At 45.6% G+C, this 13,492-nt stretch overlaps 2 protein-coding genes across 2 annotated transcripts; both read right to left on the minus strand.

Moving 5' to 3' along the window:
* Nucleotides 1-416: 416 nt before the first annotated feature.
* On the minus strand, nt 417-3,572 carry LOC101761462 (probable glycerol-3-phosphate acyltransferase 3). Its single transcript, XM_004981100.3, has 2 exons — nt 2,736-3,572; nt 417-1,538 (listed from the first exon to the last, which is right to left on the minus strand). The coding sequence occupies exons 1-2, from the start codon at nt 3,468-3,470 to the stop codon at nt 660-662; spliced, it is 1,614 nt and encodes a 537-aa protein (XP_004981157.1). The 5' UTR covers nt 3,471-3,572; the 3' UTR covers nt 417-659.
* A 2,772-nt stretch (nt 3,573-6,344) lies between these two features.
* LOC101761856 (galactokinase) lies at nt 6,345-12,267 on the minus strand. The gene is made up of 13 exons (XM_004981101.2): nt 11,973-12,267; nt 11,704-11,876; nt 10,311-10,357; nt 10,084-10,178; nt 9,910-9,992; nt 9,493-9,561; nt 9,166-9,351; nt 8,699-8,833; nt 7,808-7,942; nt 7,514-7,584; nt 7,268-7,345; nt 6,936-7,077; nt 6,345-6,664 (listed from the first exon to the last, which is right to left on the minus strand). The coding sequence occupies exons 1-13, from the start codon at nt 12,157-12,159 to the stop codon at nt 6,554-6,556; spliced, it is 1,512 nt and encodes a 503-aa protein (XP_004981158.1). The 5' UTR covers nt 12,160-12,267; the 3' UTR covers nt 6,345-6,553.
* Nucleotides 12,268-13,492: the final 1,225 nt, after the last annotated feature.

A 13,492-nucleotide genomic window follows, 5' to 3' on the forward strand; every position in this document is an offset into this window, starting at 1 on the left:
TGAAATGTTACTGGGATCAGAAGCAGCATATTGACAAGGACACAAAAAACCCAGTCTGACTTTTTTGCAACGTCATGGTCATGAAGCCGCGGGCATCAGTTGCTCTGCTTGCCGGTCTCTGTAGGTCATACTAGCTCCGGCATTTAAATAGGTCAGAACTGGGAAGTGGTTAGGCGTTGCTGGCTGTGATTAGCCTGATGAATTGCCTACAGGAATATCTAGTTGCAACAAGCCATCAAAGGTCTTGGCAGCAATGGAGCCAGCACAGTGAGTCCTTTCACGGTCAGCTTCCAAATGTCTAATGAATCATAGCCGTCGCAATAATGGCATTTCGCGTATCTTAAAACTTAATCACAGGGGATGCGCCCGAACAGTGATACAGGTGTGGAGGCGCCCCATGCCATGCGCTGCCAAACTCCCAAACAAGGCAGACAGTATTTGAATTCAAAACGATGTAAAGCTTAATTTCACCTCAAAAACGAAAAAAAGGGTATCCAACTTACATCTCTATGAATTCCGTTAAATTTTACACGCACACGTGACTTTTGCAATACACTACCCTGAGTTGAGTATATACAGATCATATATAACACGGAATATCACAAAATGCTTTGATTCAATCTCTTTGCAATCCTTCGCTGAAGCCTGCAATCACACTACTAGTAAGCGGTTTTCTTCCTGGCGCCGTGGTCGACGTCGACGATGCCTTCGTTGCCGGCGAGCATGAGGTACTTGTCCCTCCTCGTCAGCCCCGTGCACGTGTACCCCAGCGCCTCCGCGATCCGCCGCTGCACCTCGTTCGCCACGGCGCGCGCCGCCTCCGGGCCGCCGCCGCCGCAATCGACGGTGTCCAAGAACTGCACGATGTAGGCGGGCACCGGGTTCATGAGCAGGAACAGCGGGTCCAGCGCCTTCCAGCCCCCCGCCGTCGTGCCGTGGAACATGCCCACCGCCGAGTGCAGCGCCACCGGCGTCACGTCGCGGCCGAGCTCGGCGAACAGCGGGCTGAACCGCAGCAGGAACGGCTCGCGGCAGGTGGTGCCCTCGGGGCAGACCACGAGCCCGCCGCTGCGGGACAGCTTCGCCTGCATGGCGGCGCGGTCCGCCGCGCGGTCGCGGGTGAGCCGGAAGGTGGGGATCGGCGACAGGACCTCCGAGAGGCGGCTGATGCTGTAGGTGGCCGCGGCGAGGTCGGCGCGCCCGGCGGCGGCGGCCACGTAGAGCGGGTCGAGCAGGGAGCGGTGGTTGCAGGCGAAGAGGTTGGTGGCCGCCGCGGAGGCGTTGGCGATGAGGCGGCTGTGCATGCCGAGGGCGGCGAGGAGGGGCACGGAGAGGGAGAACGGGAGGACGATGAAGGAGGCGATGCGGACGACGGCGAGCGCCGCGCCCAGCGGCAGCCACATGAACATGGCGAGCGTCGCGGCGGTCGTCGGCCGGAACGCGATGCGGCCGTCGTGGAAGATGAGCGGCTTCGGGAAGCGCCGCCGAGGGAGCGCGTGCCACCGCCGCCGCGCTGACTCGGTAGGCACGTACACCTCCTGCGTCCATCAGGCATGTATGCACGTGTGTAGCCACAGTAAAAACAACTTGCACGTACAAATGCCAGAAGAAAATCGAGTAGAATGTTTTAAGGTGAAAATTTGCTACGTAATACTATTGTATGGAACTGGCTTCTTAATCGTGAGCAATTGGTGCCCAAATGTTCCACCAAATTTACTCTCGTTTCATTCAAGTCACCAAGGTGATCATTCACAGAAAGCACTCGATCATGTTCTAGTGTTGGGCCAAATTTTATCCTCATTACTTCTAGGCTTCAAAAGATGATGATGTCTTTATCCAAACAAAAAAAGATGATGATGCCCACTGCACGCCCAAAACAGTAATACTAAATAGCACCAAACAGTGAACTCTAACATATGGGCAACAATTCAAGTAGAACAAAGATGGACACTTCTTATAGTGTACGGATGCATCACTATCACCAAATGTTTGTCAACAAAGTTTCATGTGCTTATAAGCGACTCTTCATACACAACATGCTTAGGTACACATGCATGCATTACCAAGACGATCAAGGATTTATGATACGACATGGACGTCTACCGACGACAACGATCAATTTGTAAATAGTGATGAGTTTCTTCTGTTGACAACGATCATTGCTACCCTCCATCTATGTTTATAAGGCACGGTGTGACTTGACACGGTCTTCTAAATTATACTTTGACCAATTATTTATCTTATATTATACTATTTATGGTTATAAACTTATAATCATTGTAGAGTATATTTGATTACGAGTCTAACCATATAAAGTTTACATTGTAAAAGAAAATTAAATTATCGGTCAAAGATTGTAAAGTTTGCGTGTGTCTTAGAAATTAAAAAAAAAATGGAGGGAGTACGATGGTAGGCTATGTTGTTACCCCGTCCGGTCATGCAATCACCACCTGTTTGATGCATCTCTCGGAGACAGACCATATATAACCCCTGCTTTTTCTATCTGCGGCCAGACAGCTTTGAAAGTGACAAATCGAATCTACATTTACATCATCGACAATTACTACTACAAACATATACCACAAAATTTAATATAATCATGGCGACATATGATAGGTTTATTTCGATTTTCAAATGGGTTCGCGTAGTGTCGTTTTCACGTGTCAAATTTTGATGATAATACAAAATTTTGTATGGTCATGGCGATAATGATAAGTTGAGAAGTGCGTGGAAACCTTGCAATGCTTTTGGAAGAGCTGGACAAACGATGACCCAAGCCCACCAACGCCAACCACGTCACTGCCATCACCGCCCTTCTCCGCCATGGCGATCATCTTCTCCACGTCCAGCCCTCGCAGCACCTCGCTTTCACCCTGCATGACGCCCAGGTAGCGCCCCCTGAACACCCTCATCTCCGGCGCCACGACGGCGTCGACGCCGAGGTAGTCTTTCAGGAACGGCTCCACCATCGCCCGCGGCATGGCGCTCACGCACACGCACCGCCGCCGCCGGTGCGGCGACGCCGTCGGCGCCACCGTCGCGTCGAACACCTCGGCGCTCACGTCCTCCAGGAACAGCCTGGGAAGCGCCGCCCTGCCAGCCCGGAACGCGTCCTTCCTCAGCCCGAGGAAGCTCACGACGGCCATGGCCTTGATCGCGCAGCCGTGGCCGAGCAGGCGCAGGGCAGGGTAGAGCACGAGCAGGAGGATGCCCCTGAGGAGGCCGCCGGCCTCCAGCGCCACGAGCATGAAGTACGGGAAGGCGGATGAGGACCTGAGCAGGCCGCCCTCGACCTTGCACACGGCGGCGCCGCCGCCTGCCGGGACCGGGAGCGCGTCCAGCGTCACCGCCGCGACGTGCCCATCCGGCCTCCCCGGCGGAGGCGGCTGCGCGCGGATGACGAGGGCGTTGAGCCTCCTAATGAGGGCCCTGTTGAGCTGGGAGAGGGACTTGGCGAAGGCCTTGGACATGGCTGCCCTGTGGCCGCAGGGAGCTAGCTAGCTTGAGCGCGCGACGATGGCAGCAGGTTTGGCAGGCTGCCAGGCGCTCTGCACTGTGCTCTGCGATGGATCGGCATATGCTTGTATATATACTGACATCTGTGGCCACTATTTTCTTTCACCAGTAGACATTGAAAGCTCGACACTATGCTAACTACCATAACGAGTAAGCTTTTTTCTAACATATATGCAAGTATATGAAAGCTGGACCGATGGCATGTCATTGAACTCAACACGAACCAAACGGAAGGTGTGAGTATTCCAGTGGTTTCCGTGGATTGGTGATCTCGCACGCACAGTAGCAAATTTAATGTGTTTATTATAAAATTTAATACGTGCATGACCTTCTTGCTATCTTAAAATACAAGCAAAATAGTGTATGGCGTGGAGACATTATGGCTACAGTGTGTAGGGACATTTGTTAGCTTGGACAAAAGGAAAAAAAATACAGATGAAAACTCAAACTAAGCCGCTCAATCTTTATGTTAACGGATTGACAAACACTAAACACTAAATTAGATTGTAAACTGTATTTAATCAATCCTACGAGGACGATTACTAATTAACAACTGTCAACCATCATCAACTAACAACCGCGAGTAGTGACTATCGACAACGAAAACAGAGAAAGCGGCATGAAAACGCCGCAACACCGCGGCTCCACTACCCCGCCCGTCTTCACGGTGCACCATACCACTACAGTTTTACGTGCTTAGCCGCCTACATGCTGCTCCCTCCATTCCAAATTATAGATCATTTTGGTGCTCCTAGATTCAAAAAATATCTATGAATCTAGAAAATACCAAAACGACCAACAAATCCAGCTAGCAGGCACAAATTCGGTGATTAATTAATAAAGAAATTAGAAAGGTCACTGGTGGAGAGATAAGCATAGTATGAAGTGAAGTTAGGTACCTTGTGACTACATGCAACAAGGGAAATGCTATGCAACAATTAAAAGCCAACAATGATTTTGGTCGATCAGGCCGGTAGCCCAGCAATAGCTAGTGGACCTTAAACTATCTAGCTAGAAACTGCAAGGCAAGGCAGCGGCCGAATCCGCGCGCAGGATCATGGAGGGAGTTATATCTAGGTAGATGGCAAGTACTCCCTCTGTTTCGAATTATAATTTGTTTTAGCTTTTCTATATACATTACTTTTGCTATGTATCTAGACATATATCTACTCCCTCCGTATAGGAAAAGGAAGTCGTTTTGGACAGCGATACGGTCTCCAAAGCATTACTTTGACTCCTTATTTTTATAAAAATATTTATCAAAAAATGATATATGTATATTTTTATGAAAGTATTTTTCAAGACAAATCTATTTATATGGCTTTCACATTTCCAAACTCAACAACTTAAAAGTTATTCATGATTTATATTCCCAATGTTTGACCCAAACCTTGTCCAAAACGACTTTCTTTTCCTATACGGAGGGAGTATGTCTAGATGCAAAGCAGAAATGATATATCTAGAAAAATCAAAAGAAATTATAATTTAGGACGGAGGGAGTAGTATATTAAAACTATCCGTCTCATACAATGACATGTTTTACGAAGACAATTAACATGTAACAGTAGGAGTAGGTTGTTCTTCTTTAGTTTTGTCTTGAAGTAATTTGTAGCGAGATAAAGGAATACTCACGCATACCAAGATTCAAACTTTGCAATCTTTGACCAATAATTTGACTATTAATTTTTTATTTTTATAATGCAAACTTTATATGGTTGGATTCGTATTCAAATATACCTACAATGATTATAAGTTTATAACCATAAATAATATAATGTAAGATAAATGAACGGTCAAAGTGTCATTTGGAAGACCGTGTTAAATCATACCCCACCTTATAAAAATAGATGGAGGGAGTATCAGAATTGTGATGGCAACCACAACAACCATACATGGGTAGAAAAGTAGTCTTGTGAGTTTAGCTTTACAGCAACTTTCTTTTGTCACCTCCGCCTCTCTCCTCCACAACATTTTTTTCAAAAAAAAAACTCATATGGCATTACTTCCTTCTGGAAGCGAATCTTGCATCCTTGATTTCGAAACTGAAAACCTCTCGTAGTCACAATCGTGGAACCAAAACCACACATAAAAATGCACTTCTTTTATGATAGTTAAAAAAAGAAGAAAAAGAAAGAAGAGGGAGCGAACCGTGCCGTCGCACCAGCGCGCAGCACGTGCACCCATAAATTGCGACGAGACTTTGACATGGCCGGCGGGCGGCCTCGTGTTGGTGTTGCGTCCATCCCATTTCGGGATTCGACGGGGAGGCGGCTAGGCGAGGCTCATGCAGCTCTCAACATGGTACCACGCGCCTTCCTTTTCCGAGCTCCAACCCCTCCCCAATTCATTGCGGCGAAGGCAAGGCAGAAGGGAAAGAGATCGATGACTAATCACCGTCCGATAAGCCTTATTTAATTTGTGCAACATCGTCAACGACCTCAATGCCTGCCAGACACGAGCGAGCTGGTATCTGAATTCAGAATTCCGGAGCAGCCATGCAACAGATAATACCACCCCATTTCCTCAAAAAAAAAAGACAAATAATATTATCCCAGTTCATCTGGTGCAACAATAAAGTGCCCCGCGATGACTTGGCGGGTGTTTGGATCGTGGAGTGCTAATCAGAAGAACAAAATATGAACTAATTACAAAACTAATTGCAGAACTCCTAGGCTAAATCGCGAGACGAATCTATTAATCCATCATTAGTGAATGTTTACTGTAGCATCATATTGTCAAATCATGGACTAATTAGGCTTAATAGATTCGTCTCGTGATTTAGTCTAGAGATTGTGAAATTGATTTTATAATTAGTCTATATTTAATACTCCTAATTAGTATCAAACATTCGATGTAACAGGAGCTAAAATTTAGCTGGAATCCAAACACCCCCTTGATATATGTACTGCCTGAGATGACTGATAGGTCGATACAACATTCAGGTGCCATCGGCATCAAGGCAACTGGGCCTAGAGTACAGGGAAGAGGACCGGAATTTATTCTTTCATGCACAACGGGCCAAAGAATGGCCGCCCGCCTACAACTTGAGTATGGCCGCGCCGCTCGACGGCTTGGATGCGAACACGTACAGGCCCAGATCGCTCTGCTGGATCACTCCCCGGTCGATCCTTGATTTGTAGTACTTCTCCTGCGCAAAACACAGGTAAAAAAAAATGTTTAGTTCTACGCCATAGAAGAAATGAACGGAATCTGCATGCGTAATGGCTAGGCAGAGCCGTCCTAATCCCGAATACATCATGCGTTTCTTGCAGCGATTTTGCCGGGATACGCATGCAGAGATGAACAAGGATGATTCTGATGCGAATTTGTGGCTTTGTACGCGTCATGCGCTTGCTGGCAGCCTAGATAGAGTTTCCGCTACAGTATTCGGAATTGGAGAGATGATAAATTCAACTTGCCTTTAAATTGAGAATGAACTGCGGGACGATGGGCTCCTTGACAAGAGCGACAGCACAGCCCCCCCACCCAGCTCCTGTGAGACGTGCTCCGAGAGCTCCATGATCTCTACATACTTTCACAAGCTCCTCCAACTCAGGGCAGCTGGCAGAGGAATACATCAGTACGCTAATAAATAAAGTATCGGAAAACCTTGTCCATGTTCATTCATTTTTTTTTGTTTGTGTGAAAACCTTGACAACAACTGCTGTCATATAGTTAATAAAAAGTCTGGTAGAGCCATGGACAACTTCAGATAGCTATTCATAGGTTAAGCAGTACACAGAAAATATACCTGCATTCATATAGCACACTGCAGCTATAATGGCTTTCATTCATAAGATCACCGAGTTTCTTAAGCTTATCTTCATCACTGCACACAAACAATTAAGCGCCAGGCCGTCAGTAGAAGAAGAATGCTTGTACTAAACACACATTTGTCAGGTCCAACTTCGAAGGTAACACTTGAGGATCAACACAATCTAGATAAGAAGGGAAAAGGAAGAACAGAAAAGACGCAGATCACAAAGAGTGAACCCACCTGAGTTTTGACGAGACAGTATCCCTGAAGGCATAAACCCTCCATGCTTCAGAGTAGACATGACTGGCACGCTGAAATTAGCATAGCATCACCACACAGTACAATTAGTAACTGTACTAAGAAGGTTGCAGCAAGTTTCAATTCAAAGTTTGCTAAACTGATAAACAAGTCCTCTGATCATGTGCAATAATTCTCCTAAACAAACATGTATGTGTTTGGTCACAAGGCCAAACGTGAAATAGCAGAACTTGGATGGCTACAAGATGAAAAATTATAAGGGCAAGAAAGATCAACCTGAAATAGCTTGTAGTGCTTTGCAGCTTTTATAACATCCAAGGAAGTTTGAGAACTCTTGAAGACAGATGTCAGGCTTTCACCTGTGATTTTCTCTATTTCTTCCGCTGTATATGGCTCCTCATGCAGAAGTTTCTGCAATGTTGCATAACAACATGAGTACATTGTAAGGCTTAAAAAGTACCCTCACTACTCCTATTGGCAAAGCATTGATCTTTTCAAACAAGAAGAAAAAAATGAATGTCTTATCCTTAGCCAACATCAAAGCAAGATAAACAACCAGTGCCTCGCTGGTGATTAACATTGCGCAGTATAAAAACTGTAACAGGAAAGGAAAATCTAGCAAAGAGACTCTGTTGCTGCCAAAAATAACTGCTCAATCAAACAAGTAACATAAATAATACTCGTACTCTCCAGATCCATCAAGCTTAGCCTTAATTTGCACTACTCAGGAAAGAATGGGAAGTGGCAGAAATGGAACAAACTAAAACGCTCCAGAATTCACTATTAGCCAGCACCAAGTGACCAGGTGCATCCCAGATGTTGAGATGCCTAGATGATTACTGTCAGGACTACCAGTGGTTCATCAAGGAAAGGGTTTGGTGCTGGTTGATTGGCCTTTGAGCTCATCAAACGTCATTTTTTTATAACAAATACCATCAAACATTGTTTTTTTAACAAATCTCATCAAACATTGTTTCTTTTATTCTTCTCTTAATGTGATGATGCAGAGTCTCCATGTGTTCTCAATAAATAAATAGGATAAATTGGCAGAACTGGATGCTAAAATTGTCAAAAGAACAAACTAGCACTATGAATCACTCTTCAAGAATAAAAAAAGAACAGATGGGGTAGGCAATTCTTCCAAATTTGTTTTTAAAGAATGTGCACCTTCACAGCTACTCCAGGATCCGATGAACCTTCCTTCCCAGCAAAAGAAACACATAGCCCCTCAACATCTGAGAGGGTTGTAACAGAAGAGACAGCTTTTTTGGTATCCATCCCTAGTTTGATGGCAAGAACAATCTGAAAAGTGCAAGGGAGAGACATCAGCTCAATATATGGAAATGACAAGGAATAACCTTATTTTGTGCAACCAGTACTGCTCAAGCCGAGTTACAATAAGCGATATTTCCTTACAAGCTGAATTAGCAAAATCCAACATTACTTGTAATCTAATAAAAAGAGGTCTCTGGCAATACTTCAGCATTATTAAGATATAAATTATTTCAACAGAAAAGATATGAATCATTTCAACATTAGACAAGGCATGCTGGCGCAACATAGTAACAGAAAGGTGTATGAGGTTGTTCAGCATTTTTCAGGCAAGCTCGTCACCGAACTAAATAGTTACTTACTGCTGCTAAGCGACACTCAACCACGCGGTTGTTATAGTTTGTTGCAGCTGTCTCTGCTTTCTTGGACTCTGCCAAACAATGGGCAATTACAAATGTACCACCTCGAGGTAGTTGGACATCAGTTGCATGGATTGGATTAAAGTCTATCAATTCAGCAAATCCAGGCTTGGCCATGATTGATATAGCCTGCAAAATAGAATGAACTGTTAAACGCGAACAAGATCAATTGTGTTAAGCAAAGCATTTTACTTAGTAATTGGAACAGCTTACAGAGAATATAATCAACACCCTAAGTATTCCAACAAGAAAGTTCTGGATTGTATTTACCTGATCCATGCCTCCGGACTGTGTTCCAATGTGGCGCTCAGAGAGACATGTGAATTGAGCAACTTCTTTCTGCATGGTTTGAATACGATAAGTACTATAAATAGGATTTGCTATGGTAAACATACATAAAAAAAATCAAGTTGGCTGAACGTTCATCTGATCGCCAATCTAGGCATGCCAGTTACCATGAATCAGCATAAGCTGAAAGCACCACTGATTTTCGTGTGCTAAAGAAACCTTTTGCTAGTTCAAAAAATAAATAAATAAGTATTGGCTATCCAATTTCCACTTGCCAACTGATGTAATGTAAACAAGACATTCACTTCTGCTGCATCCACCACTTATACCTCCATTTGACATAGAATGAACTTGCTTCTTGCCAATCACAAAAAATAATTATTTTGCAGAAAGTAATACCTTCGGGAAGTTTTTCTCAAGGACTCCCATGATAGCAATTGTTGCCGAACAGACAAATGCTGCAGAGCTTGACAGACCAGATCCTGCATAAGAGCAACAACAGCCAAGCTTTGGATACTGCACATCGTCTAAAGAGAAGGAAACTAGTTTTGAAAGCAAAGCACTGAATTGGACCTTGAGGAACTGTGCCATCAACAACAACATCAAGCGCAACAGGTTTGCCCAGATCTATCCCTTTTGATCTGCAGTATTCATATACACCCTTGTATCTGTAGATTGTGAATTTTAAGTGAATATGGATATATGATATAATCACCTTTTGCTATCAAAATAATTGGTAAACAACCAAAATCTATCAAATACCCAGGTTTCTGCAGTGCTAATTCACAGTTGTAACTTACCCACACATGAAATAGTGCCCCCATTTGTGGTTTTTTATGTCAATTTCCTGCACGAGAAACAAAACAATTACTGTTAAAATCATGGCCAAGTGATATTGCAGAAACTGACACCAAAAGGCGTGTCATGTTTCGCACCGCAAGCTTGCAAGTTGCACAGATTCCAGTACTACCCTTACAGAGCAGAACAAAAGGTTTATAGAACAAGCACATTGGCATTTGCCGCATCATGGTACCAGAAATTGGCATTTGGAGCCTGCTTGGTTGGATACCAATTTTTGCCAAGCCAATATCGTGGCAAGCCAAAATTAGGGCTTGCCAAAATCAAGGTCTACCAAAATTAGGGTAAGAAAATTTTGTATTCACTTGGTTTAGTACCAAAATATGGCAACCAATATTTTCCTTCATGTGAGCTTCAAGAACTTTCTAGTGCCTTGCCATGATTTTGGCTACAAATGTTGGTGCACCCTTTTTTTGGTAGTGAACCAAGTGATGGCCAAAATTTTTAGGCATGTCCTAATTTTGGTTGGGCAAACTTTGGCACCCAATCAAGGCTTTTAGGGCAAGTACATTGCTACACCTCAGCAGTCTCATAGGTCGTCTCTGCAATGCCACGTAAGATTGTTGCTGATGTGGAGGAGAGAGGGTGATGAGAGAGAAAGAGATCGTTGTTTTGCGAAACAACCGCCTCATAGGCTAGATTTTAGAACTACGAGACGACTACCATTGTACGAGTTGTGGTTGCATGCAACTCATAATATTTCTTTTTTTTCTATGCACAAATTAAGGGAATAGAATTACTATGAGACAACTTAAAAAGACAACCTATTGTACAAGTTGTTTGTTAAGTCGTCTCATGATTACGTGTCAATACATAAAATCGCTTATTAGACAACACCAATGTACTTCTGTTCACTACTTCACTGTTGGCACTAGCAGGTTGCTCGAACTGTCCTGCAGGTCCACTGCTCCTCCCACTAGGCCACGACGCTAAAACAGGGGCACAAGGAGGAGGGTCCACAGTTCAGTGACCCACGTGGATCCCAAATTATGAAGTTCACGGGCAAGGAACCGAATCGACCCAGGTTCCCGCATCTGGGGCTTTTCGTTGGGATATGCTAATTAATCTGAAGTAATGTAACCACCGCAGCGTAAAGATAGGAACAAGATTCTCGTGCTCCACCTCCCTCCCTCTCTGCCCCGATCAATTAAACGCAGATTAATTCGACGCACGGCTTCAGAATATCACCTAAACATCCCGTGATAGCAACCTGATGACCCCAATCACAGCCCAAATTAAACCCCAATTGCATCGCATCCCCCACAAATCATATCACCAGTTCCGGCGGATCGCACCGGATGGAGCAGAGCAGGGCAGAGCAGAGCACATTGCTACCTTGTCGGGGTCGGCCGGGTAGACGCAGACGGGGTACTTGTCGTCGACATTGGAAACCCGCACCTGGCCGCTGTCAGACTTCCGGATCGCGACGATCATGTCCTGGCGGATGGCCATGGGCAGCACGGAGTAGCCCTCGTAGTCGATGTGCTCCCCGATCAGATTAACCCTCCCTGCAAACAACCGCCCACCACCCCCAAATCAGTCTCAACTCCGCTCACACACTAACACACCGAGACCTGAAGTCCAACCCCGGGAGCAGCACCGACCTGGGGAGCGGGCGAAGAGCGCGGGGCGGGCGCCGTAGACGGCCTGGAAGCGGTCCCCGAGGCGGGCGAAGCGGAGCCGCGCCTCGTCGAGCTGGGAGCCCTCGCCGTAGACCGGCTCCAGCGAGGAGAGAGTCGGGACGAGCTCCGCCTCCCCGCTGACGACGCTCCCGGAAGGAAGCTGCGCCATGGCCTCGGTGGTGGTGGTGGTCGTCGTCGTCGTCACACTCGCGCTGCGGCCGGCGTGGTCGTCCTCTATCCGTGTTGTATGGCGTGACTCGAACGATTGAACGATTGACTGCGACTTGAAAAGGTTTCCAGGGGCTTCGTTTTCATATACGCTACTCCCCCTCACGGTAATTCTCTAGCGGGCCCACCGGTCAGTGCCCCGCGTCCGGCGCGTTCTCGAATCGGGCGCGGTGAGTGAGAGGCGGGGCCCGATCGGAGCCGGAGTGGACAGACGTCGGAGCAGGGGGCCATGTGGCACTACCGCACTAGCGTGTGCCAGCGTCCACGTAGGATTCCCGGACTTGTCTGATGATGATCGTCTAGCTTTTCTTGCTTATCCAGTCGTTCCAAATTTAAATTTAAATTTGTTTTTTTAAAAAAGGCAAGCAATTGTAAAAAAGAAGCAAGTAAATAAAAAAAAAAGCAAACTCTGTTCTTGTTTTACACAAGATTTCCCCACAGAATGACAGAAACACTTGCCCAAATTTAAGCGCGCACGATTCATGTGTGAAGTACTGTTCAAGCATTTTCGAGCTGTGTGAATCTGTGATCCCATTTCGTCGACCTGCGGCTGGCAGTTGAAAAATGTTGGAGGGCATGCGCATGCTGGTGAAGTCCACTTTACAGCGTGCAAGCTCAACGCCTCGACGCTGCATCTCCTTGATCCACTTGGTCGATGGCGTGACGATGCGTCGCGGCATCTAGGATGATTAAACAAATCTGTTTGACTAAGCACCCCAAGGTGCGGTACACGTGGACGGAAGCGCATCCCAACGCTGTGAGCGTCGCGTCACAGATTTCATTCATAGCTCGATCAAGTCATGGAAGCCATCTGTACGCTAAAGTACAAACAGAAATTTCCTCAAAGAAAAAGTACGAAAGAATCGAGAACGGATAACTAACGGGGTGTTTGGATCTTTAACATTGTCATATCGGATGTTCGGATGCTAATTAGAAGAATTAAATATGAGCTAATTATAAAACTAATTGCAGAACCTTGTGCTAATTCGCGAGATGAATCTATTAAGCTTAATTAATCCATCATTAGCAAATGGTTACTGTAGCACCACATTGTCAAATCATGGACCAACTAGACTCAATAGATTCGTCTCGCGAATTACACTCCATTTATGCAATTAGTTTTATAATTAGCCTATGTTTAATACTCCCAATTAGCATTCAAACATCCGATGTAACAGGTGTTAAACTTTAATACACTGGAGCCAGATAGGCCCTCAAATCCTCTACGAGTTATCAAACCGCATCAAACGGGGACAGATCAATCCGGAGCCGGA

Source organism: Setaria italica, chromosome IX (assembly GCF_000263155.2).
Source record: "Setaria italica strain Yugu1 chromosome IX, Setaria_italica_v2.0, whole genome shotgun sequence".
Lineage (NCBI taxonomy): Eukaryota > Viridiplantae > Streptophyta > Magnoliopsida > Poales > Poaceae > Setaria > Setaria italica.